Source organism: Thamnophis elegans, chromosome 15, assembly GCF_009769535.1.
Source record: "Thamnophis elegans isolate rThaEle1 chromosome 15, rThaEle1.pri, whole genome shotgun sequence".
Taxonomy (NCBI): domain Eukaryota; kingdom Metazoa; phylum Chordata; class Lepidosauria; order Squamata; family Colubridae; genus Thamnophis; species Thamnophis elegans.
The window spans coordinates 7,173,462-7,200,668 of record NC_045555.1 but is presented as its reverse complement, the minus strand read 5'-3'; the positions used below and the strand labels follow the sequence as shown (position 1 = coordinate 7,200,668).

General features: G+C 47.8%; 1 protein-coding gene across 1 annotated transcript; it reads left to right on the top strand.

The window, feature by feature from the left end:
* Positions 1-24: 24 nt before the first annotated feature.
* EXOSC10 (exosome component 10) lies at positions 25-27,207 on the top strand. The gene is made up of 25 exons (XM_032232005.1): positions 25-248; positions 2,313-2,449; positions 2,906-3,029; positions 3,149-3,253; positions 4,146-4,314; positions 5,120-5,231; positions 6,135-6,210; positions 6,342-6,452; positions 7,687-7,830; positions 9,538-9,728; positions 12,477-12,633; positions 13,886-14,034; positions 15,150-15,200; positions 15,335-15,446; positions 16,491-16,541; positions 16,985-17,063; positions 18,160-18,275; positions 19,400-19,492; positions 20,110-20,184; positions 21,010-21,094; positions 22,592-22,680; positions 23,654-23,819; positions 24,004-24,065; positions 25,545-25,621; positions 27,029-27,207. Exons 1-25 carry the CDS (start codon positions 132-134, stop codon positions 27,057-27,059), a joined length of 2,679 nt encoding a protein of 892 aa, XP_032087896.1. The 5' UTR covers positions 25-131; the 3' UTR covers positions 27,060-27,207.

Genomic DNA, 27,207 nt, shown 5'->3' with positions numbered 1-27,207 from the left:
AGAGAGAGAGCGCGAGAAAACGCGAGATTTCGCCTGTGCTGGGGATCGCCGTGGCTCTGCTGCCTAGTATGGTGGCTGCTTGCGAGGGGGGCCTGTGACGGTAGCGCGGTGGGCCTCGACCTTGGTGGGCCATGGCGACGGCGGAGAGCGGCAAGGGCTTAGGAAGCTCCTCCGAGGCGCCGGCGATGGAAAACAGCGGCGCGGCGATGGTGCTGCCGGGGTTTAAAGACGCAGATTCCTTCGTGAAGGTATTGGGGAGGGAGGCGCGCATGCGCTTTGGTTTCCTGAGCATGCCGGGAGTTGTAGTTCCAATGTTGCTGCCACGTTCTGACGTAAAATACAAATATAAATCTAACTTTAAAAGTGCCAGAATAAATTATGTTAAAAGCGCGCGCAAAGTAAAAAAGAAAAAAAAAGACTAGGCTTTTTTATTTTTTATTTTGCAACCCTCTGGCAATGGAAATAAGGAGATTTGGACAAACCTGTCTATCTGATTGATCCTGGCTGCAGAAATTGTTAGAAGCTTTTTCCACAAGTTCCTGGGATATTTTCCCATTCAATTTTTAATTTATTTTTTTCCAACATAAATAGACCCATTTTATGAACGGTACATTGACTGGATCAACTCTTTTTCAAACCACATAAACAATACCCATGCAAATACATGTGTGTATACATCAAATCTTCCAATTTCAACAATATTAGTCTCTTTCTATAATCCTTCATCATTTTCCCAATGTTTCATAAACATAAATAACATTTAGCATTGGTTAAATGAGTTTTATTCCCGTTTTACGACCTTTCTTGACACGGTTGTTAAATGAAGCAACCACAGTTGTTAAGTTAGTAACACAGTTGTTGTGAATCTGGTCCCCCCCCCCCAAAAAAATGACTTTGCTCCCCCCATTGACTGTTGCTTCTTCCGGAGGTCACGGGGATTGCGTGACCCCTGGAACACTGCGACCGTCACAATTATGAGTCAATTGCCAAGGGTCTGAATGTTGATCTTGTGCCCATAGGGGTTGTAAGTGTGAAAAACAGTCAGAAGTCACATTTTTCAGTGCCGTCGTAACTTCGGTCATAAATGAACTGCTGTGAGTCCCAAACTGCCTCTAGTTTCTTTCCTTCCGGTGGGGATGGATTTGGATGGAACTGCATCTACATGGAGGGGAGTATGCAGTGGAGTACCCCAAGGCTCTGTGTCAGGCCCAGTACTCTTCAACATCTTCATCAATGATTTGGATGAGAGAATAAATGGGGAACTCATCAAATTTGCAGATGACACCAACCTGGCAGGAATAGCCAACACTCCAGAAGACAGGCTTAAGATACAGAAGGATCTTGACAAACTTGAACATTGGGCACTATCTAATAAAATGAAATTCAACGGTGAAAAGAGTAAGGTTCTACATTTAGGCAACAAAAACGAAATGCACAGGTACAGTATAGGTGGTACCTTGCTCAATAGTAGTAACTGTGAGAGGGATCTTGGAGTCCTAGTGGACAACCATTTAAATATGAGCCAGCCATGTGCAGCAGCTGCCAAAAAAGCCAACACAGTCCAAGGCTGCATAAATAGAGGTTTGGTTTGGTTTGGTTTATTGGATTTATAAGGGATAGAATCAAGACCATGTGAAGTGGTGATATCACTTTATAATGCCTTGGTAAGGCCAAACTTGGAATACGGCATTCAGTTTTGGTTGCCACGATGTAGAAAAGATGTGGAGACTCTAGAAAGAGTGCAGAGAAGAGCAACAAAGAGGATTAGGGGACTGGAGGCTAAAACATATGAAGAACGGTTGCAGGAACTGGGTATGTCTAGTTGAATGAAAAGAAGGACTAGGGGAGACAAGATAGCAGTCTTCCAATATCTCAGGGGTTGCCCTAAAGAAGAGGGAGTCAAGCTATTCTCCAGGGCACCTGAGGGTAGAACAAAAAGCAATGGGTGGAAACTAATCAAGGAGAGAAGCGACTTAGAACTGAGCAGAAATTTCCTGACAGTTAGAACAATTAATCAGTGGAACAGAAGTTGCCTCCAGAAGTTGTGAATGCCCCAACACTGGAAGTCTTTAAGAATATGTTGGATAGCCATTTGTCTGAAATGGTATAGGGTTTCCTGCCTAGGCAGGGGGTTGGACTAGAAGACCTCTAAGGTCCCTTCCAACTCTGCTATTGTATTGTATTGTATCTGCTTTGATGGGAGAAGGCGTGCACACACACCATAAAAGGCCAAACGATTATGATGATTAAAAAAAGGCAGGCTGGAAAAATGTTCCATGCATAACTCTTGCAATCATCCCATTCTTCTCCAGCATGCCCTTGGCACGGTGGTCTCGGCTACCAAGGCTTCATCTGGCCTCCCTCAGCCCGGAGATGAGTACGATTTCTACCGCAGCTTCTCGGGGTTCCAGGCCTACTGCGAAATGCAAGGGGGAAGGCTGCTGCAGTGGTGAGTCTCTACAAATAGATTCCAGCGTCAAACGCCAAGGAGAGGCAGAAAGGGAGCTCTGTCTGCAAGTCATTTGGTCTATTGCCCAGATTAAATGACGCCATGACACCCAGAGAGGAACATAAATTGCCCTGCGTGGGTCCGGAAGCATTTGTCTTCCTGCACAGAGCATCCTTTCCTGCTAACAGGTGATTAACGGCCTTCTAAAGTCTCATTCTCTCCCATTTCCCGCCCCCCTCTCTGCCTGTTTCTCTCTTTCTCTCTCTTTCTTTGTATCTCCCTTTCATGCTCTCTCTTTCTCTCTCTCTATCTCTGCCTGTCTCTGTCTCTCTGCCTGTCTCTCTGTCTCTTTCTTTCTCTGTATCTCCCTTTCATGCTCTCTCTGTCTCCCTCTTTCTTTGTCTCTCTCTTTCACGCTCTCTCTGCCTCTCTCGCTTTCTCTTTCTCTCTCCTTAGCATGAGTAAAGTGATGCAGTACCACGGGTGCCGGAGTCACCTTCAAGACCACAACAAGGTGACAGAGCTGGAGGACAAATTCGACCTGCTGGTTGACGCCAACGATGTCATCTTAGAACGTGTGGTGAGCGTAGCAGCACCCTTCCGCGAAGGCTCCCAAGGGATTACTTGATGGCTCTCTCTCCCTTTTCCTTATCGTGATCCGCCCGGCAACCCCCACAACTTCCTTCTCTGACATTTCAGGGCATGTTATTGGACGAAGCTGCCGGACTAAAAAAGAACCAGGAGCCGGTCCTTCCCACAGGCCTGCAGCCTCCCAAGACAATCATCTCTAGCTGGAATCGCAAGGTGAGACTCATTTTTGCTTGGGGTATTAAGGTGCAGGGTTTACTTCTAGGCCAGGGGTGTCAAACCCACAGCCTGGGGGCCGGATCTGACCCATGGGGTGCTTAGATCTGGTCTGTGAGGCTGTCCTGGAAACAGCGGAGGACTAGCCCACACTTACGGCCTTCCCAAACTCCGTTTTTCCTGGCAGAGGATTGCAGGAGGCCATCCCAGCCGAAAACGGAGCTCGGGAGCCCATTTCGTTGCCAGAGCACTCGGACCTCCGCAAGTGCCCTCGGCAGGAGTGATGTAGAGTTGGCCATGACCACCCTGGCCACGTCCACTCCACCCCCCTAAGGTCAAACACAACCCTAATGTGGCCCTCGATGGAATCGAGTTTGACACCCCTATTCTAGGCCGACTTTCCCTAAAATGGTTCTCTCTAGGTAACCTCTGTAGGTTACAGTTCACCTCCAGCTAGTTTGGGGAAGATGAAAGTTTTAAGTTCTGCAGGGGTCCAAGCTGACAATTTGACCAGGCAGGATTTTTTAAAAAAAAAATAGAGTTAGATGAAGTGTGGCATATGAATTGGCTCTGTGATTCAAAAGTTATATATTTTCAAACCTGAGCTAGGGGAGGAAATTTTAGGCTTTTATCAGCTGGGACTTTCCCAAGAGCATCTAACTGGATGAAAGCAGAGGTAGCATTCAGCTGGTTCAGACCGGTTCGCCATCCTATTTAGGCACGTTTTTGAGGCCGGTCACATGTGTGGAAGGCTCATGCGCGAGCAAAGTGCATGCATGGAAGGCCGGGAGGATGTGCGTCAAACGGGCGGGCGCGGCGAATCGGTGGTAACAATGTGAAACCCGCCGCTGGATGAAAGTCTCATCTTGGCCTCCAATTTCCCGTTTCCCAGCAAAACCGGGACACCAGCACGAGGTCGAATCTGGAGACGTTTCGCCTTCTCCACGCGAAGAACATTGTCCGTCCTCAGCTCAAGTTCCGCGAGAAGGTGGACAATTCCAACACCCCGTTTGTGGCCAAACTCTTCGTCAAGCCCAACGCTCTGAGGCCCTTGCCCCAAGGTGCGAGGGGAGGGGGAAACTGCAGGGTTAGACAAACAGATCTACACTGTGTCCGGCTCAGGGGAGAAATGCTACCGGTTCGCGCCAGTTCACCCAAACCGGTAGTAAAAACATGTTTAACGAAGTTAAAAAAAAGGTTCCGACGATCAGCTGTGCTGTGCGATGGTAGGAACTTTTATTTTATTTTATTTTTTAGCATTTGGGGTCCGTTTTTGTTTCCAGGAGGCTTCCTTGAGACCTGCTAGGCCAAAAACGGGGGGTTGGGGGTGCAAAGAAAGGAAGGGAGGGAGGGAGGGAGGGAGGAAAAAAAAGGAAGGGATGGGAGAAAGGAAGAAAGAGGGAGGGAAGAAAAAAGGGAGGGAAGGGAGAAAGAAAAAGAAAGGAAGGGAGGGAGGGAGGGAGGAAAAAAAGGAAGGGAAGGGAGAAAGGAAGAAAGAAAGAGGGGGGGAAGAAAAAAGGGAGGGAAGGCAGAAAGAAAAAGAAAGGGAGGGAGGAAGCACCACAAACCTGGCACTTGACGTAGCTTCAGAGGATACCTTGAAAGAGCACAGCAATCCAGGGCTAGAAGGAACCTGGAGGTCATCTAGTCCAACCCCCTGCTCCAGGACAATGTTAACGTGAGTTTCTGTCTTTGGAACCGCCAGTCACATGACTACAGAGCCACGCCCACAGAACCGGTAGGAAAAAAAATTAGATTTCACCACTGGGCTGGCTGTTCCTTCCAAAGGCAACAGGCTGGGGATCATTGGCCATCCTGAGAGCACCAAGGTGGCTGGGCCTTACCGCTTGGTTTCCCTCTCTCCAGCACTCCTGAAAAGCCGGCAAGAGCGGAAGGAGCGTCCGGAAGATCTGGATGTCCCCGCAGCCCTGGCTGATTTCCTCCACCAGCAGAGAACCCAACAGACAGAGCAGGACATGTAAGGACAGGAAGTTTAATTGTATTTCATTGGTTAGAGATGTGGTTAGAAGGCAGCATTGCAGGCTAATTTCGCTGACTTGCAGACTGCCGGCAGTTCGATCCTGACCAGCTCAAGGTTGACTCAGCTTTCCATCCTTCAGGGGTCCGTAAAATGAAGACCCAAATTGTTGAGGGAAAGAGGCTGACTCCGTAAACCGCTTAGAGAGGGCTGTGAAGCACTGTGAAGCGGTATATAAGTCTAAGTGCTATTGCTGTCTAGGAATCATGGTGGTTCAGAGGTTAGAATGTAAGATAGCAGGCTAACTCTGTCCACAATCCGAAGTTCGATCCTTATTTGCTCAAGGTTGCATCCTTCCATCCTTCCAGGGTCGGTAAAATGACCCATATTGTTGGGAATAAGATGCTGATTCTGTAAAACCCTTAGAGCGGGCTGTAAAGCACTGTGAAGCTGTATATAAGTCTTAAGTGCTATTGCTAAACGTGTTACGGACACCATTAATTTTAATTTATTAAATTAATTCAGACTTTGAGCAGCTTTTAAAAAAATGATTAAAACCGTTAAAATCCACCTCAACGGGCAGCTGGGACTAAATCTGCACCAAGTGTTTCTCCTCGTGATCTCCCACAAAACCTACAGCAAATTCAAAGCAGCATCGTCCTTGGAATTCTGGGAATTTCTTTAAATCATATAGCCACCCATCTCCCATAACTGATTCTGGGCAGCTACGTATATACCTCAAGTAAATACATTTTAGTCCCAAGACATCCTAATAGAAAGTTTGAGGATCAACCTATCGCCTCGGTTGTGTTCTATTTACTCCTGGTGCTACCATTTGCTGGTTTCTTAGTTAAGGATCACAATTTTAGTTTCTGATTGTACTGTCCTTCCGGATTCTTGCAGGTTTGTTCACCCTTATCGGTATGAACTGGAACATTTTTCAGTGCCAGCAGAATTTCTCGAAAAGCCTCAGGTCCAGGTGAGCGCTGAGCCAAGTCCTCCACCTTCCTTCAGCTCCTTCTGAGCTCTGCAGCTGAAATTACAATGCTTTTCTTCCTTCCTTCCTTCCTTCCTTCCTTCCTTCCTTCCTTCCCTCCTTCCTTTCTCCAGATGTTTAGACCATTGGCAGAGACTCCCTGCCACTTCATTTCCACCTTGGAGGAGTTGGTGGACCTGAACGAGAAGCTGGTGGGCTGCAAAGAGTTCGCTTTGGATTTGGAGGTGAGCCTTTTTAGTGTAACTTCTTTTTCTTTTATGCTTTTTTTTGGGGGGGGGGAAGCAAGGGGCTGTGATTCGGATTCTCAGAAATTGAGAAATGCTGGCAGGGCTTTAAACTGGAGAAGTGTTTTCAAAATTCTCCATTTGTCATTGATTATTTTTCCCTTTGCGGGGAAGATCCCTGCTTTGGGAAAAGTGTGAAGTCTAAAAAGCAGGATATGTATGTGACAACATCCCAGCTTGAGCATCTCAATAAAACTCCAGGACCATTTCGTTTCTGGGAAGCTTAGTGTTTCTTGAATGCATGGCATGGTAATGGTGAGGTAAAACTAACTCTGAGATTCTCAGGCCCCCAATTCATCGTATTAAACAATGATTTTCGCCAGCCAAACCCCCCAGGCTTCCACATAGATCAAGTACACAAGTTTGTTATGGGAACTATCTGCCTCTTTCTTCACACCTGCTAAGACATCCTTGAAAGGTTTCCAGGCTCTTACAAGCTTCAGTGGAACTGTAGAAGTTTCGTTTCCCTAGTTACCATATTTTTAGGAGTATAAAACGCTCTCTCCCCCCCCCAAAAGAGGGTGAAAATTTGGATGCGTCTTATATACCAAATGAGGCCCCGCCCACCCATCATCCCCCACCCTTTGGCCTCTTCCTCCCAGCAATTTGCCACCTTGCAACAAACAGCCTGTTTCAGCTTCAGCACAGCCTGATTAGCACAAGCAGCTGATTGTCAGTTGGATCAGCCTCCCGACCATCAGCTGTTTCAGACTGCAGGGATTGCCTATTGCCGCCTCCACAGGCCCAATTTTTGGTCTCCGCATCCCATTTTTTCCTCTGCACACCCCGTTTTCGGCCTCCACACGCCCTGTTTTCCACCCATTTTGATCCCCACCGCCTGGAATGGGCGGAAAATGTGGCGCATGGAGGCGGCAATAGGCTATGGCAATTGAGAGGCCGATCCAACTGACAATCAGTTGCTTGTGCTAATCAGGCTGTGCTGTAACTGAAGCTGACTATTTGCTGCAAGGAGGCAAATTGCTGGGAGGCAGAGGCAGATTTTTTCCCCTTTATTTTCCTCCCCAAAAGCTAAGTGCATCTTATACTTTGGAGCGTCTTGTACTCTGAAAAATACAGTAACCCATTCAGTGCCAAAGTTTTACTCTTGATAGTATATTATCTTATTACCTACTTTGTCATTACCTATTTTTGTTGCTCTCCCGCTCTCCCGTAGCACCATTCCTATCGGAGTTTCTTGGGGCTGACTTGCCTGATGCAAATTTCTACCCGAACAGAGGACTTCATCATTGACCCGTTAGAACTACGCAGTGACTTGTACATCTTGAACGAAACTTTCACTGACCCTGCAATTGTCAAGGTGAAAAAAGGAGGCAGTTAAGGATGAGAAGGAGGCAGATTTGATGCAGGCAGGTTCCCTTTCCATCTAGTAGTCCTTCTGGAGTTAATTAAGCCTTTCTGGCTTCATGGGAGGGGCTGCCACTGAGCCCACAGAGTTTTCCCAAAAGTCAGGGTTGCAGAGATGGGGAACTCATGGCCCCCTGGAACATCAGCACCCCTTTCCTCTGTGCAAACATCTGGATGTTGACTTTTCATCGGGGCAGAGGTGAAAGGAACTGAAATAAGTTGAAGGTTGCTGTCATGGCTGCATCTCTCCTGTCCAAGCTTCATGAGCTGACAGACTGACCTTAGCAATGGGGGGGCGGGGGATTGGACTGTAAGGAAGAAGAGGGGGAATGGAAGCCCAGCTGAACCTTATGAGAAGTACATCTAGCCAACTAAGGAGATACTGAGCTGGGAACCGAGAACAGGTTTCAGGTGAAATGCTACCGGTTCAGGCCGGTTCGTCTGAACCTGTTTCAGGTGAAATGCTGCCAGTTCAGGCCGGTTTGTCTGAACCGGTAGTAAAAACATGCTTAACAAAGTAAAAAAAAAAGTTCCGACGATCAGCTGTGTTGTGCGATGGTAGGAACTTTTTTTTTTCACTTTTTAAAAACTTTTTCTTTACATTTGGAGTCCGTTTTTGCTCCCAGGAGTCTTCCCTGAGGCCTGCTAGGCCAAAAATGGGGGGGGTGGGAGGGTGCTAAGAAAGAAAGGAAGGAAGGAAAGAAAGAAAGAGACGGGGAGGGATAGGAGAAAGGGGAGAAAGAAAGAAAGCAAAAGGAAGGAAGGAAGGAAGGAAGGAAGGAAGGAAGGAAGGAAGGAAGGAAGGAAAAAAGGAGAGGGAGGAAGGACCACAAACTTGGCACTAGACGCAGCTTCAGAGGATACCTTGAAAGAGCACAGCAATCAGAGTCTCATTGCCTCAAGGTTGACTCAGCCTTCCATCCTTCCGAGGTGGGTAAAATGAGGACCCAGATTGTTGGGGGCAACAGGCTGACTCTGTAAAGCACTTAGAGAGGGTTGTAAAAGCCTTTGCTGTGGCCTGCCAGCAGAGCTGGCAGCAGATTCACACAGTGAGGAGGTTGGGGAGGAACCTGGGCCAGTCCTGTAGTCTCGGGAAGGCTCTGTGTCAGAGGCAGAGAGGGGGTCAGAGCCGGATGCCAGTTATCAGCTGCCTTTGGAGTCAGACATCAGTGAGACAGAAGAACAGCTGGAGCCTGTTCCCAGTGTGTGCATGCACAGAGTGCCCAGACGAAGGGAACAGTTAAAGAACAGGGGTCGACTTGGGAGTAAGGCCACAGGTGGACGATGAATGGCTCTCCTAAAGGGAATAAAAGAGGAACAAAAGGGGAGGGGAGTTTGCAGAAGACCATTGGTTCGCGTCATTGGTTCCTGACTCTCCGAGACTCCTTGCCAGGTTCTGCAGAGATCGGCCTGGCAGCTCTCCAAGCCAGATAAGGTCTGTGACCGTAAATCCTCCCTTGAAAGACTTTGCTGGATCTGAATGAGCAGAATTGACAATGAATTAATAAAAGGGTTTTTTGTCGGGACCAGGAGTTTGCTTCATGCTCTCAGGAAGCCTCGGTCAGAACAGCCTTTGCCAGAATCTGGAGCAGGCAATAGCCCAATAGGAAGCCAAGAGGTGTCCTTTCAACATTATGTTCTCTTGACGGGGGTTCTGCAGGTCCTTCACGGTGCTGATTCGGATGTGGAGTGGCTTCAGAGGGACTTTGGCCTCTATCTGGTGAATATCTTCGACACTCACCAGGCGGCTCGGCTGCTCAACCTCGGACGCCACTCTCTGCATCATCTGCTGAAGCTCTATTGTGACGTGGATGGCAAGAAGCAGTATCAACTGGCGGACTGGAGGATCCGGTAAGATCTGTCCCTGGGGTTGTTGGAAGAGCCTTTCCGATGCAGGGTCCACTCTTAATTCATTTGGTCACTTTGCCCTTTTTAGCTTAGAAAGAAAGATGGCTGAGACTTTGGGGGAAAAGTGCAGAGAAGAGCAATGAAGATGCTCAAAGGCCTGGAGGCTAAAACATACGAAGAACGGCTGCAGGATTTGGATTTGGCCAGTCTAAAGAAAAGAAGGACTAGGGGTGACATGATAGCAGTATTCCAGTATTTGAGCGGCTGCCACAAAGAAGAGAAAGTCAATTTATTTTCCAAAGCCCCTGTAGGCAGGACAAGGCGACAATGGATGGGAATTAAACAAGGAGAGAAGCAACCTGGAATTAAGGAGAAATTTTCTGACAGTGAGAACAGTGGAACAGACGTTGAGAACAGTTCTCACTGTTCTCACTGGAGGTTTTTAAGAAAAGATTGGACAGCCACCTGTCTGAGATGGTATAAGGCCATAATGGCAAGCCTATGGCACCTGTGCCAGAAGTAGCACACAGAGCCATCTCTCCGGGCATGCTAGCCATTGCTCATTGCTCTTCCGGCGCACACATGCGTGCTGGCCAGCTGGTCTTTGCACACTCATGCATGCCAAAAACCAGAAGACCAGGTGACTGCTGCACATGCGCACGCCGGAAACCAGAAGCTGAGCTTCCCGGCGCATGCGTGCATGCTGGGAAACTGCTCTTCCAGTTCCGGGCCCTCCCACGCATGCGCACGCTCCCCCATTTCAGCACTTGGTGCCGAAAAGGCTCACCAATACTGGTATAGGGTCTTCTGCTTGAGCAGGGGGTTGGACTAGAAGACCTCCAAGGTCCCTTCCAGCTCTGTTCTGATTGAAGGTTCCTTCCTTAAAAATATCTTACGACATCCCTCCGCCAAGGAAGGAGAAAGCAAAGATGCTCTCATCGAAATTCACCTGGGACTCTTGACTGCACCCATTTGGGTCTCTATTTCCCGTACCTATATAGGTAGTCCTTGACTTGCAAGAGTTCATTTAGTGACCGTTCAAAGTGACAACGGCGCTGAGAAAAGCGGCTTACGACTGTTTTTTCATACTCCTTGTAGCCTCCCCGTGGTCACGGGATCCAAATTCAGACGTTTGGTAACTGATTCGCATTTAGGACGCTTGCAGAGTCCCGGGAGCGGGATCAGGTGGCCCCCTTTTGCAACCCCCCTGACAAGCAAAGTCAAGGGGGGGAGGGAGGGTCTGATTCACTTAACAACTGTGTTCCTGTCTTTTTTTTTATTAAAGAGTTTTAATAAATTTTACAAATATTTCCCCTTCCCCTACCCTCCCTCCACCCCAACCCTGCCTCCCCCTCCAACCCTCCCTCCCCCCAACCTCCCAGAGCAAAATACAGGGTATAAACATTTAACAATCATACACTAACATAAGCTAGCTAACTATAGCATCCTCCCTCCCTTTTATACTTTAACTCCCCTTTTATTAAGCTAACTTTAAATAAATTGTAACATTCCTTGTTCATTCATAAGCTAATTGGAATGTCTTAGTCCGATATTTATTTTGAATGTAGTCAATCCATCTTCTCCATTCCACGTGTTCCTGTCTTAAGAGCTGTAGGGATTCCCTTGTGGCAGGAAGGGTGGTAAAATGGGACAGAATTTCACTTCGCTGTCTTTGCTTGGAGCACAGCTTGGCCAATACGGATGGGCTCAATTGTGACGATGTTTGTAAAGCATATGCTATTGTGAACTTGAATTAACTCTAATACTGAAATGTAATATGTGTGCATGGTTTAGAAAGGATTGCAAGCAAAAAAGAATCAAAGGTAAACTAATTAAGGTGGATAAAGATAGTAGGTTGGCGGATATGTATTAATAATAGAAGGTGAAATGATTATGCCAGGTTACAAACAAGAAAAACATTAGTTGGGAAAGTTGTTAGAGGAGGGGGAAACATGGAGATGAAAGGTGGAAATATGCCTAATAATATATAGTTAAAATCATAAGATGAGATAAAATAGAGGCGCTTAATGATGTAAAAGTATGTAACAGCATTATGAGGATAGCGGGAAATTTGAATTTGTCTTGCACTACATCCAAAAAACAGATTGTTACCGCGGGGGGGGGGGGGGGACACAAATGGAATTTGTGCAAAGGTATACCTCTAAAAGAAAAACTAGCAATAGGGGCAATAGGGAAAATATTTTTTCTCTTTTTTCTTCGAGAATACAATTATTAATTCCATTGATACTAAATGGAGTTTGCTAAAAGGCGGAAATACACCATGTAAAATAGAGAATGGAGGGGTGATAAAGAGAGGGAAAGGAGACAGGAGAAGAAAATAGAAGAGAGGGAAAGAGTAGGAGAGAGGGAAGGTGTGGAAAGAGAGGAGAAGGAGAGAGCAAGGGGAAGTAGAGAAGGGAGAGAGGGCAGAGAGAAGAAGGAAGGTAGGGAGGAGAAGAGGAGGAGAGCTGAAGATGAAATAGACTATAATACGGTATATGGAAAGCAGAAGAGCAAATAAAAATTGAAGAGGCTTAATGGTAAAAGGAATTGATATACTATTGAATACTCGAAAAATGCTTGTTAAGATGTACTGGTGTACTTTGGATTATATTATATGTATCATAAAAAATTTAAAAAACTTTTGACCGGAAAAAAAAAATGTGACATGAGGCAGGGAGTAGGAATATTTTGAGAATCCACGTACGATCCTTGGGGCAAACCCTGTTTTTCTCTGGCCTTGTTTTCTAGTCCGCTGCCGGAAGAAATGGCTCTCTACGCCCGCGAGGACACCCACTACTTGCTTTATATCTACGACAGAGTGAGAGAGGCGCTCTGGGAAGCAGCCAACGAGCAGCCCACTCAACTCCAAGTGGTTTGGCAGCGAAGCCGGGACATCTGCTTAAAGGTGAACGCAGAACTATCCTTTGGCACAAGCAGAGAAGAGAAGCTGTTGCATTACAGCAGGGGTGTTAAATTCAAGGCCCGCGGGCTGGATCCGGCCCACGAGGTGCTTAGATCTGGCCCCCGGAGTCACCCTGGAAACAGCGAAGCACCAGCCCGCCGTGCCTCGGCCAGTGAAAACGGAGCTCGGGAGGGCCATAGCTCCGTTTTTGCTGGCAGAGGGTTGAAGAAGGCTGTTGCAGCCAAAAACAGAGCTTGGGAGTCTGTTTTAGCTTAGGCCACCACGGATGCCCCCGACACAAGTGACATTGAGCTGGCTACGCCTCCCCAGCCCTCTGAGGTCAAACACCACCCTGATGTGGCCCTCAATGAAACCGAGTTTGACACCCCTGCATTACAGGAAAATATATTCCTCTAATGATGAGAGAGAGAGAGAGAGTTTGGTACACAGACACCCATACACTATCTAATTATATCTATCTATCTATCATCTATCTATCTATCTATCTATCTATCTATCTATCTATCTATCTATCTATCTATCTATCTATCTATCTTATCTATCTTATTTAGCTATCTAACAGTTACAAGAACTGGGCCTGGCTAGTCTAGTGAAGAGAAGGACCAGGGGAAACAGGATAGCAGTCTTCCAATATTTGAGGGGCTGCCACAGAGAGGAGGTGGGTCAAGCTATTTTCCAAGGCACCTGAAGGCAGGACAAGGAACAATGGATGGAAACTGACCAAGGAGAGATTCAACCTGGAAATAAGGAGAAGTTTTCTGACAGTGAGAGCAATCAACCCATGGAACAGAAGTTGCCTTCGGAGGTTGTGGGAGCTTCATCACTTGAGGCTTTCACGAAGAGACTGGGCTCTCATTTGTCAGAAGTCCTGCTTGGGCGGGCCTTGGACTAGATGAGCTACAAGATCCCTTCCAACTCTTGTCTGTCTGTCTGTCTGTCTGTCTGTCTCTATCTATCTATCTATCTATCTATCTATCTATCTATCTATCTATCTATCTATCTATCTATCTATCATCTAGGGTTTTGATACACAGACATCCATTCACCTTAAGTGAAACAAATGTGCCAGCTAGAAATGGGAATTTAAAATAAATATTGGGGTGCGGATGTAGAGGACGTTCTCTGGTTTTGTCTTCAAGAGGAATGGCTGGATTGTGATTCGGTAGCCCTCTCTCTAGAACGGAAAACCCTGGATGTTTCCCAGACTAAATGTGTTGGATCTCTTCACAATTAGAAATACACCAAGCCCATCTTCACGGACGATTCGTACCTGGAACTTTATCGCAAGCAAAAAAAGCACCTGAACACCCAGCAACTCACAGCTTTCCGGCTGCTCTTCGCCTGGAGGGACAAGATGGCGCGCCAAGAGGATGAGAGCACAGGGTGAGGAAAATGGCCGCTGGGTGCCTCTCTTGAGTTCTACCAAACCAGCAGTTTTGCTTCGACTTTATAGTTACATTAGAGAAAGATTCTTGGTGAGATCCATGAGGAGTTGGGGACCCCTCACTCCCCCAGCAGAGCAAATACAGGTAGTCCTCGACTTACAACAGTTCGTTTAGTGACCAAAGTTACAACGGTATGTCAGTACCTTGAACCGCTTTGCTTCTTTCAAACCTCACTATTCAACTTGTCAATGAACTGGGGGAGGGAGTGTTGAGTATATGTGCGTGGATTGTGAGAGCCTGGAAACCATCAAGGTCACAACTGCAGGTGCTTGAGAAAGAGGCGGACTGTTCCCATAACAAAAGGACGTCTCATAATTGGACAACGTGATCACCCAAGGGTGTGGAGAAAGGGAAGCTATTGTTTTAGGTAAGCCTTTGTGTTGGAAAACGAGAGCTGGTTTTGATTCTTCAGTACCAAAATGGCGTACCCAATAAAGTTTTACTTTTTGGAATTCGAAGCTCCCGAGTAGAGTGTGTTTACTTGTTTTGGGTGCGCTAGTTGGACAGTTGACATTAAACCAACTCTGGTTTTTCCACACAAATGCACTGAAAATGTGTCATGACTTTCTCTCAGTTACAACCATTACAGTCACGTGATCAAAATTGCGACGCTTGGCAGCCAGTTCATATTTATGACCATTGCTGTGTCCCCCTTTTGCGACCTTCTCACAAGTGAAGTCAAAGGCGAAACCAGATTCACTTAACAATTGGGTTACTAACTGCAGGGGTTCGCTTCACAACTGTGGCAAGAAAGTTTGCAAAACAGGGCAAAACTCACATTTAACAAATCTTTTGCGGAACAACAGATACTTTGGGGCTCAACTGTGGTCGTAAGTCGAGGACTACCTGCATTTTATCAGGACCAGCTTAAAAGAGGCCTGCTCTAGCCACAGTTGATCAAATGTGGACGCTGACAAAGACCTCAACAGGTCCCCGAGACAAGCAACTAACTCTTTATTTATTGTTGGACTAGATGGGGTTGGACTGGATGACCTACAGGGTCCCTTCGCACTCTGTTTCTCTGAATCTGAATTGTCTTGACTTCTTCTGCAGGTACATCCTTCCCAATCACATGTTGTTAAAAATAGCCGAGGAGCTGCCCAAGTAAGTCTCTTGATTCTACAAGCAGGTATCTTGAGTAAGATGGGGTGGTTCAAGGCTGATATTGTTCCCTTTGTAAGTTAAAACAAAAGATTCCTTCACCAAAACCTGCTCTCCCTGCTTGTCCGCACCTTTAGAGAACCCCAGGGAATCATTGCCTGCTGTAACCCAGTTCCACCTCTGGTCCGCCAGCAGCTGAACGAAATGCATCTCCTAATAGGCCAGGCTCGAGAGATGCCACTGTTAAAGGTAAGAGGTAGTGTGACCAATGGCCTCTTTCATTGAAGTAATGGAGCAGAGTGGCTGTTGTGGCCCTCCAGCGGAGATGGCAACAGATTTGGACAGTGGGGAGGTTGGGGAGGAAGATGGGCCAGTCCTGGAGTCTGGGGAAGGCTCGAGGGTTCTGTGTCAGAGGCAGAGAGGGGGCCAGAGCCATATGCCAGTTATCAGCTGCCTTCAGAGTCAGACACCAGTGAGGCAGAAGAACAGCTGGAGCCAGTTCCCAGTGTGCGGATGCACAGAGCTGCCAGATGAAAGGAATCACTAAAGAATAGGGATCGACTTGGGAGTAAGGCCACAGGTGGACGATGAATGGCCCCTCCCAGGGGAACTAAAAGAGGAGCGAAAGGGGAGTGGAGTTTGCAGGAGACAATTAGTTCGCTTCATTGGTTGGTGACTCTCCAAGACTCCTAGCCAAGTTCTGCAGATCTCAGCCTGGCAGCTCTCCAAGCCAGATGAGGTCTGTGACTGTAAATCCTCCCTTGAAATACTTTGCTGGATGTGAAGGAGCAGAATTCACAGGAAATGAATAAAAGCATTTTTTGTCAGGACAAGGAATTTTCTACAGACTCTTGGGAAGCCTCGCTCAGAACAGCGGCTGGCCAAAGAAAGAAAGAAAAATGTTTGGAAACCCTGCGTTTAAAATCTATCTAGATCAGGGGTCTCCAAACTCCGGTCCGTGGGCAGCCACGTGCCACGAACCGGGCCACGCAAACAAGCGAAGCCCCATCCGCGGGATGCAGGCAGCGGGCGAAACCACGCCCCCTTCCGGTCTGCGGGAAAACCTCTCTCTGCGGAACTGGTCCCTGGAGCCCCAAAACGCTGGGGATTATTGATCTAGATGACTCTTTTCCTGCAGACTTTCTCTGAACAATGTTTATGGACGTTCTCCTGGGAAGGAGGGAGGAAGAGAGCGTTCATACAGGCAGTATTTTTTTTCTTTGAATTCCTTTCCAGGTCAGTTTCCTTATTAATTTATTTATTTGTTTATTCATTTACTTTGTCCCCTCGTAGTCAGAATGTGCGGTTGGCGTGAGAAGGAAAGAGCCTTTTCGGAATTTAGAGGTATGTAATCTTGGATCTTGGAACTGGGGTGGCTCAGGGGATAAGATGCTGAGCTTCTCGGTCAGAAAGGTCGGCAGTCCGGCGGTTCTAATCCCTAGCGCCGCGTAACGGAGTGAGCTCCCGTTACTTGTTCCAGCTTCGCCAACCTCGCAGTTCGAAAGCACGTAAAAAAGGAAAGGAGAAAAATAGGAACCAACTTTGTTATTCTACTCTGTTTGTAAAAATGGAGATGAGCAACCTAGAACTAAGGAGAAATTTCCTGACAGAACAATAAACCAATGGAATGACTTACCCTCGGTTGTCGGTGCTCCATCATTGGAAGCCTTTAAGAAGAAACTGGGTAGCCATTTAGGGTCTCTAGCTTGTGAAGGGGGAGAGGGTTGGACTAGAAGACCCCGAGGTCCCTTCCAACTCTCTATTATTCTGTCTTTTGGTTTTGTCAGAAGCCGGAGAACTATTTGTTTGGGCCTCACGACAGCTCCCACAGTGCCCAGGACGAGAAACTCAACCATATGGATCACGGTAAGTTCTGGAAAGGGGGAGGAGGAAGCATCTTTAGCCCATGAAATGGGTCAGATCATGATCATGCTTGGATGCAAATCAGTGGTGGGTTTCAAATTTCTGTAGGGGTGCCCTGCTTTGTAGGAGTGGCTGGCCAGCCCTGTGACCGAGTGGGCGTGGCCAACTTGTAAAATGTGGTGAAACTCACTTAACAACACTCTTGCTTAGCAACCAAAATGTTGGCTCAGGAACTCTGGCATTTGAAGCACGCAAGTCTTAAAGCTGTCAAGTTACAAGACCCTCGCATCCCTAACACTTTAGAAAAAAAAACAACCAAGGGGGTTCAAAGTTGACAGCTTTAAGACTTGTGGACTTCAACTCACAGAATTCCTCCTCTCGCTCTTCATCTTGATGATGTGCGGACGGGCAAGGGGAGGGAGGGAGGGAGCTGGAACCGGTTCTAAACGGCACCATAGATTTGTGGAACCTCTTCTATAGAGGAGGTTAGAACTGGCAGGAAGCCACCCCTGATGCAAAGCCTCTGGTGGGCAAGGCAGAAAGCCAAATGATGGAGTGAGCCTCCTATTTTCTTCTTCTGCCTCACCTTTCTCGGTCTCCCCCCCCCCCCCAACCGAAATTAGCCAATTGTATATCACCCTGATGGCGAACCCATGGGACATGTGCCACAGGTGACACGCGGAGTCATATTTGCCAGCCAGCTGATTTTCGGCCTTCCAGAGGGCCAGGGAAGGCCATTTCCGTCTTCCCCAGGCTTCAGGAAAGCCTCCGGAGCCTGGGGAGGGTGCACGTGCATGGGTAAGGGGGGGGGAATTGTGCGTGCATGTGTGCAGGGAGGGGTCACACTTGCATGCACAGGTCGGTGGGGCTCATTCCACAATTTTGGCAAGCCTTTACAAAAAGAATCGCCGTCATTGGTGTATCATCTCCCCCAAAATTCTGATCAAAAGTGTGGCAATTATACTGGAGTGGAGAATCTTGGAGAGTGTCCAAGGAGAACGAGAGATTGGTTTTTTAAAAAAAAAATTTTTTTTTAAAAGTAAATTATTATTATTATTATTGCCTAATTTCTTTTCTTCTTTCCCTCCCTTTCGTGAAGGGCCTGGACTGCCTCTGGAGCACGCAAGCCTCTTTTCAGAAGTGGAGTCTTGGTCAGAGCAGACGGGCCCACCCCCGCTGTGTCTCCGGTTAAGAGCTAGCATCAGTGTTTTTAACGTGAGTTTGGGGCAAGCTGAGAAGGATTTCCCTGCGGGGAGAGGAGAGGGAAGGGGCTGGATGGAATCATCAGGATTAGCAGTAGCCCTTAAGACTTATATACCGCTTTACAGTGCTTTACAGCCCTCTCTAAGCGGTTGACAGAGTCAGCCTATTTGCCCCCCAAAAATCTCCGGTCCTCATTTGACCCTCCTCGGAAGGATGGAAGGCTGAGTCAACCTTGAGCCAGTCAGGATCGAACTGCTGGCAGTGGGCAGAACTAGCCTGCACTACTGCATTCTAACCACTGGAATTGATGGGAGGGAGGGACGGAAGGAAGGAAGATAGCACTAGCACTTAAGACTTATATACCGCTTCATAGGGCTTTTACAGCCCTCTCTAAGCGGTTGACATAGTCAGCCTTTTGCCCCCAACAACCTGGGTCCTCATTTTATTGACCTCGAAAGAATGGAAGGCTGAGTCAACTTTGAGCCTGGTGAGATTCAAACTGCTGGCAGTGGGCAGAGTTAGTCTGCAATACTGCATTCTAATGATTGCAGCACAACAGCGTCTGTGTGTGTGCGTGAGTGTATCTATCAATCATCTATCCCTATCTATCTATTCATCCATCTATTGCAATAGCAGTTAGACTTATATATCACTTCAGAGTGCTTCCAAGACCTCTCTAAGAGTTTTATAGAGTCAGCCTCTTGCCCCCAGCAATCTGAGTCCTCATTTTACCCACCTCGGAAGGACGGAAGGCAGTCGGTCAAGATTGAACTGCTGGCAGTGGGCAGAGTCAGCCGGCAATACTGCATTCCAACCATTGGGAGGGAGGGAGGATTCATTTTACCCACCTCGGAAGGATGGAAGGCTGAATCAACCTTGAGGCAGTCAGTCAAGATTGAACTGCTGGCAGTGGGCAGAGTCAGCCTGCAATGCTGCATTCTAACCATTGGGAGGGAGGGAGGATTCATTTTACCCACCTCAGAAGGTTGAGTCAACCCTGCGCCTGGTGAGATTTTAACTGCCAAATTGCAGGCAGTCAGCAGAAGTCGCCTGCAGTATTGCCCTCTAACCACTGCGCCACCGTGGCTCATAAAGCACATTAGGGCTGATGATAACTTCTCCTGTTGGTCCCACAGGAGCCCGAAGAGAACGAAAACGGAAAGAACTTAACCGTGGCCCAACAGAAAGCTCAGCATATCATGGAGTCCTTCGAGAACCCATTTCGAATGGTAAAAAAATCACATCTCCCCCCCTCCCCCCCAGGTTCTTACTATTTGGCATTTAAAGAAGACGCAAATCCATACCTTAATTCAAGGGTCCCCAGCTGGCACCGGGCCGCAGCCTGCCAGAAACCAGACCTCGCCATCAAGTGAAGCCCCATCCGTGGGATGCAGGCAGCAGACGAAACCACATCTCCCTCCAGTCTATGGAAAAACCTTTTTCCATGGAACCGGTCCCTGGTGCCAAAAAGATTGGGAACCGCTGCCTTAACCAATATCCCAGCCCCAGTGGTGTGTTCCGGCTGGTACGCACCAGTATGGGAGCAGCAGGCACTGTACCGGAATGGTGCTTTGGAGGGCCCACCCGCCCGCGTTCCTTACCTGTATTTGACCCAACCGGGCCATTTGCACACACAATGTACGGCACCTGCGCAATGCTCCACCGAGCAGCTGGAGCATCGCAAGGCGGTGGGTGCGCATGCATGCATGTGATGGGTGCCAAACCCCGTCGCAGCATACCGGTGGCGATGGGATCTGGAACCCACCACTGCCCAGCCCGTAGGTGTGTCCACACACTCTTGCCATAACTAAGGTGTCCCTGTTGTTGTTGTTTTTACTTTGCTTAGTATTTGCCAGCGGAGCTCAACCCCGTTCACATCTCTCAGGCTGCCAAGTCGGACCCGTCCTCAAAAATCTACGAGGTAAGAACATTTTCGTAAACCGATGGCCAGTTCGTTGCAACGGGAGGCTCCCCGGCTCTCACAGTGGCATCCTGTCCCTTCTCTGCCCCAAGAGAAAGCCAGGGCTGATCTGGCCGGCGGAAGATGGCTTCTCTCTCTTTTTTTTTTTTAAAGTTTTTTACTGAATACAAATTAAAACATTGGCCACAGTGTAACCGTCCTGGAGAAATATAAAGTTATATATTGTAACCACCCTGCTTTTTAACATTTGATCTCTTCCGTATTTACAACATAGAAATATCCTATTTCCAACCATGTTGCTTTGGGTTGATCTTATACATTTTCACTATTATAGTTTCATACATAATTCTGGTCTCTGTTCAATGAATCTTAGCCATTACCTATTTTGAGTCTTTCCTTTTTTGTTCCAACCGTCGATAAAATTTATCCCAGATCTTATAATATTCTGACTCGTCTTTATTCTTCAATTCCCATGTCAATTTGTCCATTTCAGCGCAAGTCAGAATTTTCCTAATTATTTTCCCTTCTTGTGGCGTTTCCCTGTTTTTCCAGTTTGGGGCAAAGCCCATTTTTGCTGACGTAATAATATGCATTGTTAAGTAAATCCCACCCCCTTGTTATATTTATTATTTATAATTCCCAAAAGAAATAGTTCCGGTGTGAATTCTGTTTCCTCTTCGGTTATCTCTATCAGCCACTTTTGGATTTTCTGCCCATATACCACATGTGGTAGTACATGCCTAATTCATGGTCACATTTCCAACAATTTGGTGCTGAGTTTCTACATGGGAGATGGCTTCTCAAAGGCAGCATCTTGTCTTTCAGATCAGTAACCGGTGGAAGCTCCTCAGCCAGGCCCAGCTCCAGGCGGCAGCAAAAAAAGTCCCTGTAAAGCAGAAACTTCCGGCAGGTGAGGATGAGTGGCTTGGTGGGTGACGGTTCGTAAAAATGTGAGCCCAAAGCATCGTTGGTCCTTCTTCTGATGCAGGATCCCCCTAAGGGGGAGGATAGAAGTCCTACCTACCTTGAGCCAAGGTGGCGCAGTGGTTAAATGCAGCACTGCAGGCTACTGCTAGATCAGCAGGTCAGCGGTTCAAATCTCACCGGCTCAGGGTTGACTCAGCCTTCCATCCTTCCGAGGTGGGTAAAATGAGGACCCAGATTGTTGGGGGCAATATGCTGACTCTCTGTAAACCGCTTAGAGAGGCCTGAAAGGCCTATGAAGCGGTATATAAGTCTACTGCTATTGCTATTGCTACCTCATAGGGGTGGCAATCTAGAACAGTGGTCCCCAGCTTTGTGGCTTAGCAGCCCAGCTGGGATGGGGAGTGTGATAACCTGGGGCGTGGCACAAAGGCAACTCAGCCAGAGAACCCGTATGAGTCCCTTTATTAACACCAGCTGTGCCCCTAATGTCCCTTTCAACTCTCTGGCCTGGCGAAAAGCTCTCCCACAAACCTGTAACAGCCTTTGGCTGAAAATACGCCAGTCGAAACATTGTAAGCAGAAAATTTCCAACTATGAATCCAACAAGGCAAGATAAAGTGATTAATCTGGCAGGTCAAGCAAGATAAGAAGTAGCATGTCAGTAAATCAAACCAGTTGGGAGGATGACAGGAACTCAGATTTGTTCCCAACAACCGCCCCTCCCGTTTGCCTCTCCTTTAAACTCCATCCCCAGGTGTGCCTTATGAAGGGAATGGGGCCCATTCCTTCCTTGTAAGCCATGCAACCCACATTGCTCTCTTCTCCGTTCTGCCCTGCATGCCCTAGGATGAAGAGGGGGCGGGCCTTGGTCTTTATCTGAACTCTCTCACCCTTGTTCTACTTCTCCCCTGCTCTGCCCAGCCTGACTTTGCCCATCCCTAGTTTCCTCCTCAGTCAACGGAGCCACTCTCCTGCTCTCTTGTCAGCTGTTTTGGGGAGAGAGGGGAACTGGGCTAGGTGAGCGGCAGATCGGAGCGCACGCAGCTCGACTTGCACGAGTGGCAAGCCGGTGCACATGCGTGCGAGCGCCCACTGGCCCGCCGCTCGTACAAGTTGAGCTGTGTGCATATGCGCTCCAGCCAGCTACTTGTGTGACCTAATTCCTGGATCTAGAATAGGTAAGTGGGATGCTCATCCTACTTGAAGAGTAAATGCGGCAGAGAAATAAGCAGTAGGCAGTTGCTTCCTATGTTGGGGGGGGGGATGATGATGATGGGGGGAGGCTTTATGTTAGTGATCCATTCCCACCAAAGCTGAGTGAAATGATCCTGAGCGGCGATCCAGCAAAGCTCCCTGTCCGTTCAAGAGGAAAGTTCTCCCTTCCCTCAACATGGAGAGCAATTTCAGATTTGTTTGGCCGGCTTAAATCTCTGTCCCTTCCTTCCTTCCTTCCTTCCTTCCTTTCCTCCTTCCTTCACAGCCTCCGATCCCCAGGCATCCCCGAAGGCTGCAGAGAAGGAGCCCAGGATCAAAGACACAGAGACCGTCTCTGTTCGCCAGTTAGCTGCGGTGAGTGTCAACGCTGGGGAGATCTAGAGTAGCAGTCACCAACCGGTGGTCCGTGAGAAAATTTTGGTGGTCTGCAGAAAAATTTTCTGCATTTTTTATATTGCACTAAATTGGGGGTCCTCAAAGTACGGCCCCTGGGATGGATACGTGCAATGAACGCTTGTGTTGCTGCAGAGAGTCTCCCCCTTCGGGGTCTTTTTGTGCAGATCAGAGGGGGGCAGAAATTCCAACTAGGGGTCTGCTTCAGCCTCCTGGTTGGGGGGCTTTGGGCGAAGGCTGGAGGGAAGAGCCGTTGGTGGAGAAGAGCTGGAGGGCCTCGTTCCAGTGGGGCTGCATCATGGCTTGGAACTGGCTGACCATCTCAGCCCACTGAGCCTCCAGGCGCCGGTACCTGGCCTTGCACTCCCACAGGTCTTCCCTCTGCTTGAAAAGCCTGTGCTGCTAGTCCTCAGTGAGGTGCTTCTGCTGAGCCTCCTTCTCGGTCAGATCCAATTTGAACTGAGCCCTTTTGCCAACTCTTTCTCCTGGTGGCTGCTTAGCTCCAGCAACTCCTTCCTGTTGGGGCCCCGAGGAGCCGGGGGGGGGGGCAGGTGAGAAGGGGCTGGGAGGGGAGGGGTGAGTAGAGGACGGCAAGGCACCCCTTGATGTGAGTGACATCAAGTTGGTCACGCCCACCCAATCACATGACCACCCAGCCGGTCATTAGGCAAACCGTATTAGTGGTCCGCGGGATTTAAAATTATGAATTTAGTGGTCCCTGAGGTCCGAAAGGTTGGCCTAGAGTGTGGAAAGGATCCGAAACTTGTTGATCCTTTCTGGGAAGACTCTTCCCCAGCATGGATCTCCTATGTTACAGTCGAAATAGCCGAAGTCAAGTTCCGGCTTCTGCTTTGACAGTGGGGGAGGAGAATTTGTCCTGCCTCCTTGAGAAACCATGCAGCGATCTTTTCTCTTTCTTTGGTTGTGTTTCCAGCAAGAACACGCCACTCCAAAGCGGGAGGCAGAAGACCAGAATCCTGCGACGGAGACTCTCAAGAGGAAAAAGGCCAAACCTGAAGCTCCCCAGCCCGAAGCAGACCCTGCCGCCAGCTGCTTCACGCCCTTCGACTACAGCAAATCCGATTTCCGAGTCTTTGCCGGTAAGAAAGCCGCCCTTCCTCTGCTTCTTCAGCTACCGCCCAATGGCTGGGTGTGCCCTCTGTTGCTGAACCATCAAGCAGCTCTGGTGTTTTTTCTTGTCTTCTGTTACTTTTTGGACTTGATACCTTTTGCACCAACATTCCTTCCTAAAAGTGTCCCTTTCGGTTTTTCCTTTCCTTTCAGGGAGCAGCAAATCCAAGCCACCACGGCAATTTAATCCTGCCATCCAGGCCGCTGGTAACAAGGTATGTATTTATTGTCAGAGTGTGCAGAGGGTGACTGCTAGTTTGAGACAATCCAGGAGCAAAGTATAGTACGCAGAGGTTTTGTCTTTCAAAACAGTGGTGTCAGCATTCCAAATAGCATCCAAAAGTAAATCAGAGTCCAAGGCAAAGGATTCCTCAAAGTTCCAATTTATTAAGAGAGACATGTTGGCACATCCGGGAAAACCCAAATCTGAAAGCTTCCCATTTTTTCCCCACCCAGTTGAAAGTTCAAGATCTTGCCCCCACACCCACAGGTCCATCATATGATCCGATCTCCCACTGCCACACTGGCAGTTCCACCCAGCCAATTCCGCTCAGGTGCAGAGGTGCAGAGACAAAGAATGACCTTGGCTTTCTAGAAAGAATGTTGTTATGGCCACTTATCACCTAACGCCGTATAATCCCCCCCTCCCATTTTCCCACAACAGAAAACGCATAGTAGAATGATAGAAAGTGTTGGCAGGCCAAAGATCCAAAAGGAAAGATGGCTGCAGACCTGAAAAGTGGTTCTCTCTCTCTCTCTCCCCCTCTCTCCCTCTCCCTCTCCCTCTCTCTCTCTCTCTATCTATCTATCTATCTATCTACACACACACACACGGCAAGATCAGGCAATCAATCAATCTTCAACTATAATACTATGGAGGGGGAGAGAGAGAGATGCCCTCACAGGGCCTCCCTTATATAGACAGCTTCTTAAAGTGGCAGTAGCCCTGCCGACTCATTCCATCATCTCGGTTTACAGCCTTCACAGCAGCTGGTCACCTATTAAATCATCATTACCTTAACTTTTTATTGTTCCACCTTTTATTATTTTTATAAATAACCCAGGGCAGCGAATGTACATTAATCTTCCTGCCTCCTCCGGTTTTCCCCACAACAACATCCCTGTGAGGTGGATGGGGGTGAAAGAAAGGGAACGGCCCAAGATCATCCATGCTGGTTTTCATGCTTAAGGCAGGACTAGAACTCATCACCTCCTGGTGTTTGGCCTGGTGCCTTAACCTCTAGACCCAACTGGCTCGTTTCCTCGACTCATTTGGTGCTTCAGAGGAGAAAGTTGGCACAAAGAATGAATGAATGGATGGATTTTATTTGCCATCCATGTGGTATCCAATGACTCTGGGCAGCTTTTCAGAGCCCTTCTCAGCCCAGCCTATGGATCACAACAATCAGGCTTGCTGTGTGTTGTGCATTGTGTTCTCTTGTGGCTCTTTCAGATGTGGGGAAACCTAAAGGGGTGTTGTAATGGGTGGTTCTGAGGGTGGTGTGTATGTGTGTGCTTGGCCAGACAATGTATTGTAAGCAGGAGATGGGTTTCTAATAATTGTTGTTATGGAAGGAGAAATAGAATTGCCAAAAGTTTCAACCAGACCATTCGTCCTTTTTTTCCCCCTGTTCTCTTTTCTCCCCCCATTCCCTGCCCTCCTCCCCCCCCCCAAAAAAAAAACCAACCTCCAGAAATTTTCAGGAGCCAGCAAATCACAACAGCCAGCAGGAACAAAAAGCATGTCTTTCACAGCTGGAAAATCCAACAGGTAGGTAGTTATAACATAGATACTATCTTATCTATCTACCTATCTATCTAAAACAGCTGGAATATTGGAACTACAGATAGTCCTCAATGTACAGTCACCATAGAGCCCAAAATTTCTGCTGCTAAGTGAGACATTTGTTAAGTGAGATTTGCCCCATTTTACAACCGTTCTTAGAGTGCGGTGGATCAGTGGCTAAGACGCTGAGTTTGTCGATCAGAAAGGTTCGCAGTTTGAATCCCTAGTGAGTTCCTGTGACTTGTCCCAGCTTCTGCCAACCTAGCTGTTCGAAAGCACGTAAAAAAATGCAAGTAGAAAAATAGGAGCCACTTTTGGTGGGAAGGGAACAGCGTTTCATGCGCCTTCGGTGTTGAGTCATGCCGGCCACATGACCACGGAGACGTCTTCAGAGAGCGCTGGCTCTTCGGCTTTGAAACGGAGATGAGCACCACCCCCTAGAGTCGGGAACAAGACTAGCACATATGTGCAAGGGGAACATTTACTTTACCTTACAACCTTTCTTGCCACAGTTATTAAGTGGATCATTGCAGTTGAGTTAGCAACACGGTTCTTAAATGAAACTGGTTTCCCCATTGACTTTCATTTGATCATACGACCCTGGGACCCTGCAACCGTCATAAATACATGCCAGTTGACAAGCATCTGAATTTTGATCATGTGACATGGGGGAATTCTGCAACCGTTGTAAATATGAAAAACGGTCGTTGCATTTTTCAGTGCCATTGTAATTTTGACTAACTGTACCTTGCAGATAAGGGTCCATAATATCTCATGCCACTATTGCCACCCCTTGCCACCCCTGTGGTGAAATTGGAAATGTTGGGCAATTCCTGATTCTCAAATTGTTCCTCCTTTAAACCTAAGAGCCGAGGTGGCGTAGTGGTTAGAGTGCAGTACGGCAGGCTACTTCAGCTAACTGCTAGCTGCAGTTCGAATCTCACCAGGCTCAAGGTTGACCCATCCTTCCATCCTTCCGAGGTGGGTTAAATGAGGACCCAGATTGTCGGGGGCAAGAGGCCACCGACCACTTAGAGACTGCTGTAAAGCACTGTGAAGCGGTATATAAGTCTAAGTGCTATTGCAATAGAGAGAGAGATGGATGGATGGATAGACAGATGCTGTGGTGGCGCCATGGTTAGAATGCAGTATTGCAGGCTAACTCTGTCCACTGCCAGCAGTTCGATCCTGACCGGCTCAAGGTTGACTCAGCCTTCCATCCTTCCGAGGTGGGTCAAATAAGGACCCAGATTGTTGGGGGACAAGAGGCTGACTCTGTAAACCGCTTAGAGAGGACTGTAAAAGTACTATGAAGCAGTATATAAGTCTAAGTGCTATTGCTATTGCTAATCAGTTGAGATCTCTTCTTACCTTTCTATCATCCTCACACAGGGGTTTTCGGCACAATTGGCCAAAAAGATAACACAGATCAAGAAAGTTCTTGGAAGACGTGAAAATCGAGAAACTCCTGCCACTTTTTGTACGGATAACGTGTTTTCGGTGTTGTTTTTTTAAACAATTAAAGTGCTTTTCTTTCCCCTGAAAAAGAAAGGAAGGCAAGTTTAAATTAA

Bases quoted from the DNA above. Each gene is read 5' to 3' on its own strand.
- EXOSC10 (XM_032232005.1), top strand. From the start codon at position 132: ATGGCGACGGCGGAGAGCGGCAAGGGCTTAGGAAGCTCCTCCGAGGCG. The intron at 6,453-7,686 runs GTGAGCCTTTTT...GCTCTCCCGTAG, and splicing joins AGTTCGCTTTGGATTTGGAG to CACCATTCCTATCGGAGTTT. The intron at 17,064-18,159 runs GTAAGTTCTGGA...CCTTTCGTGAAG, and splicing joins ACTCAACCATATGGATCACG to GGCCTGGACTGCCTCTGGAG.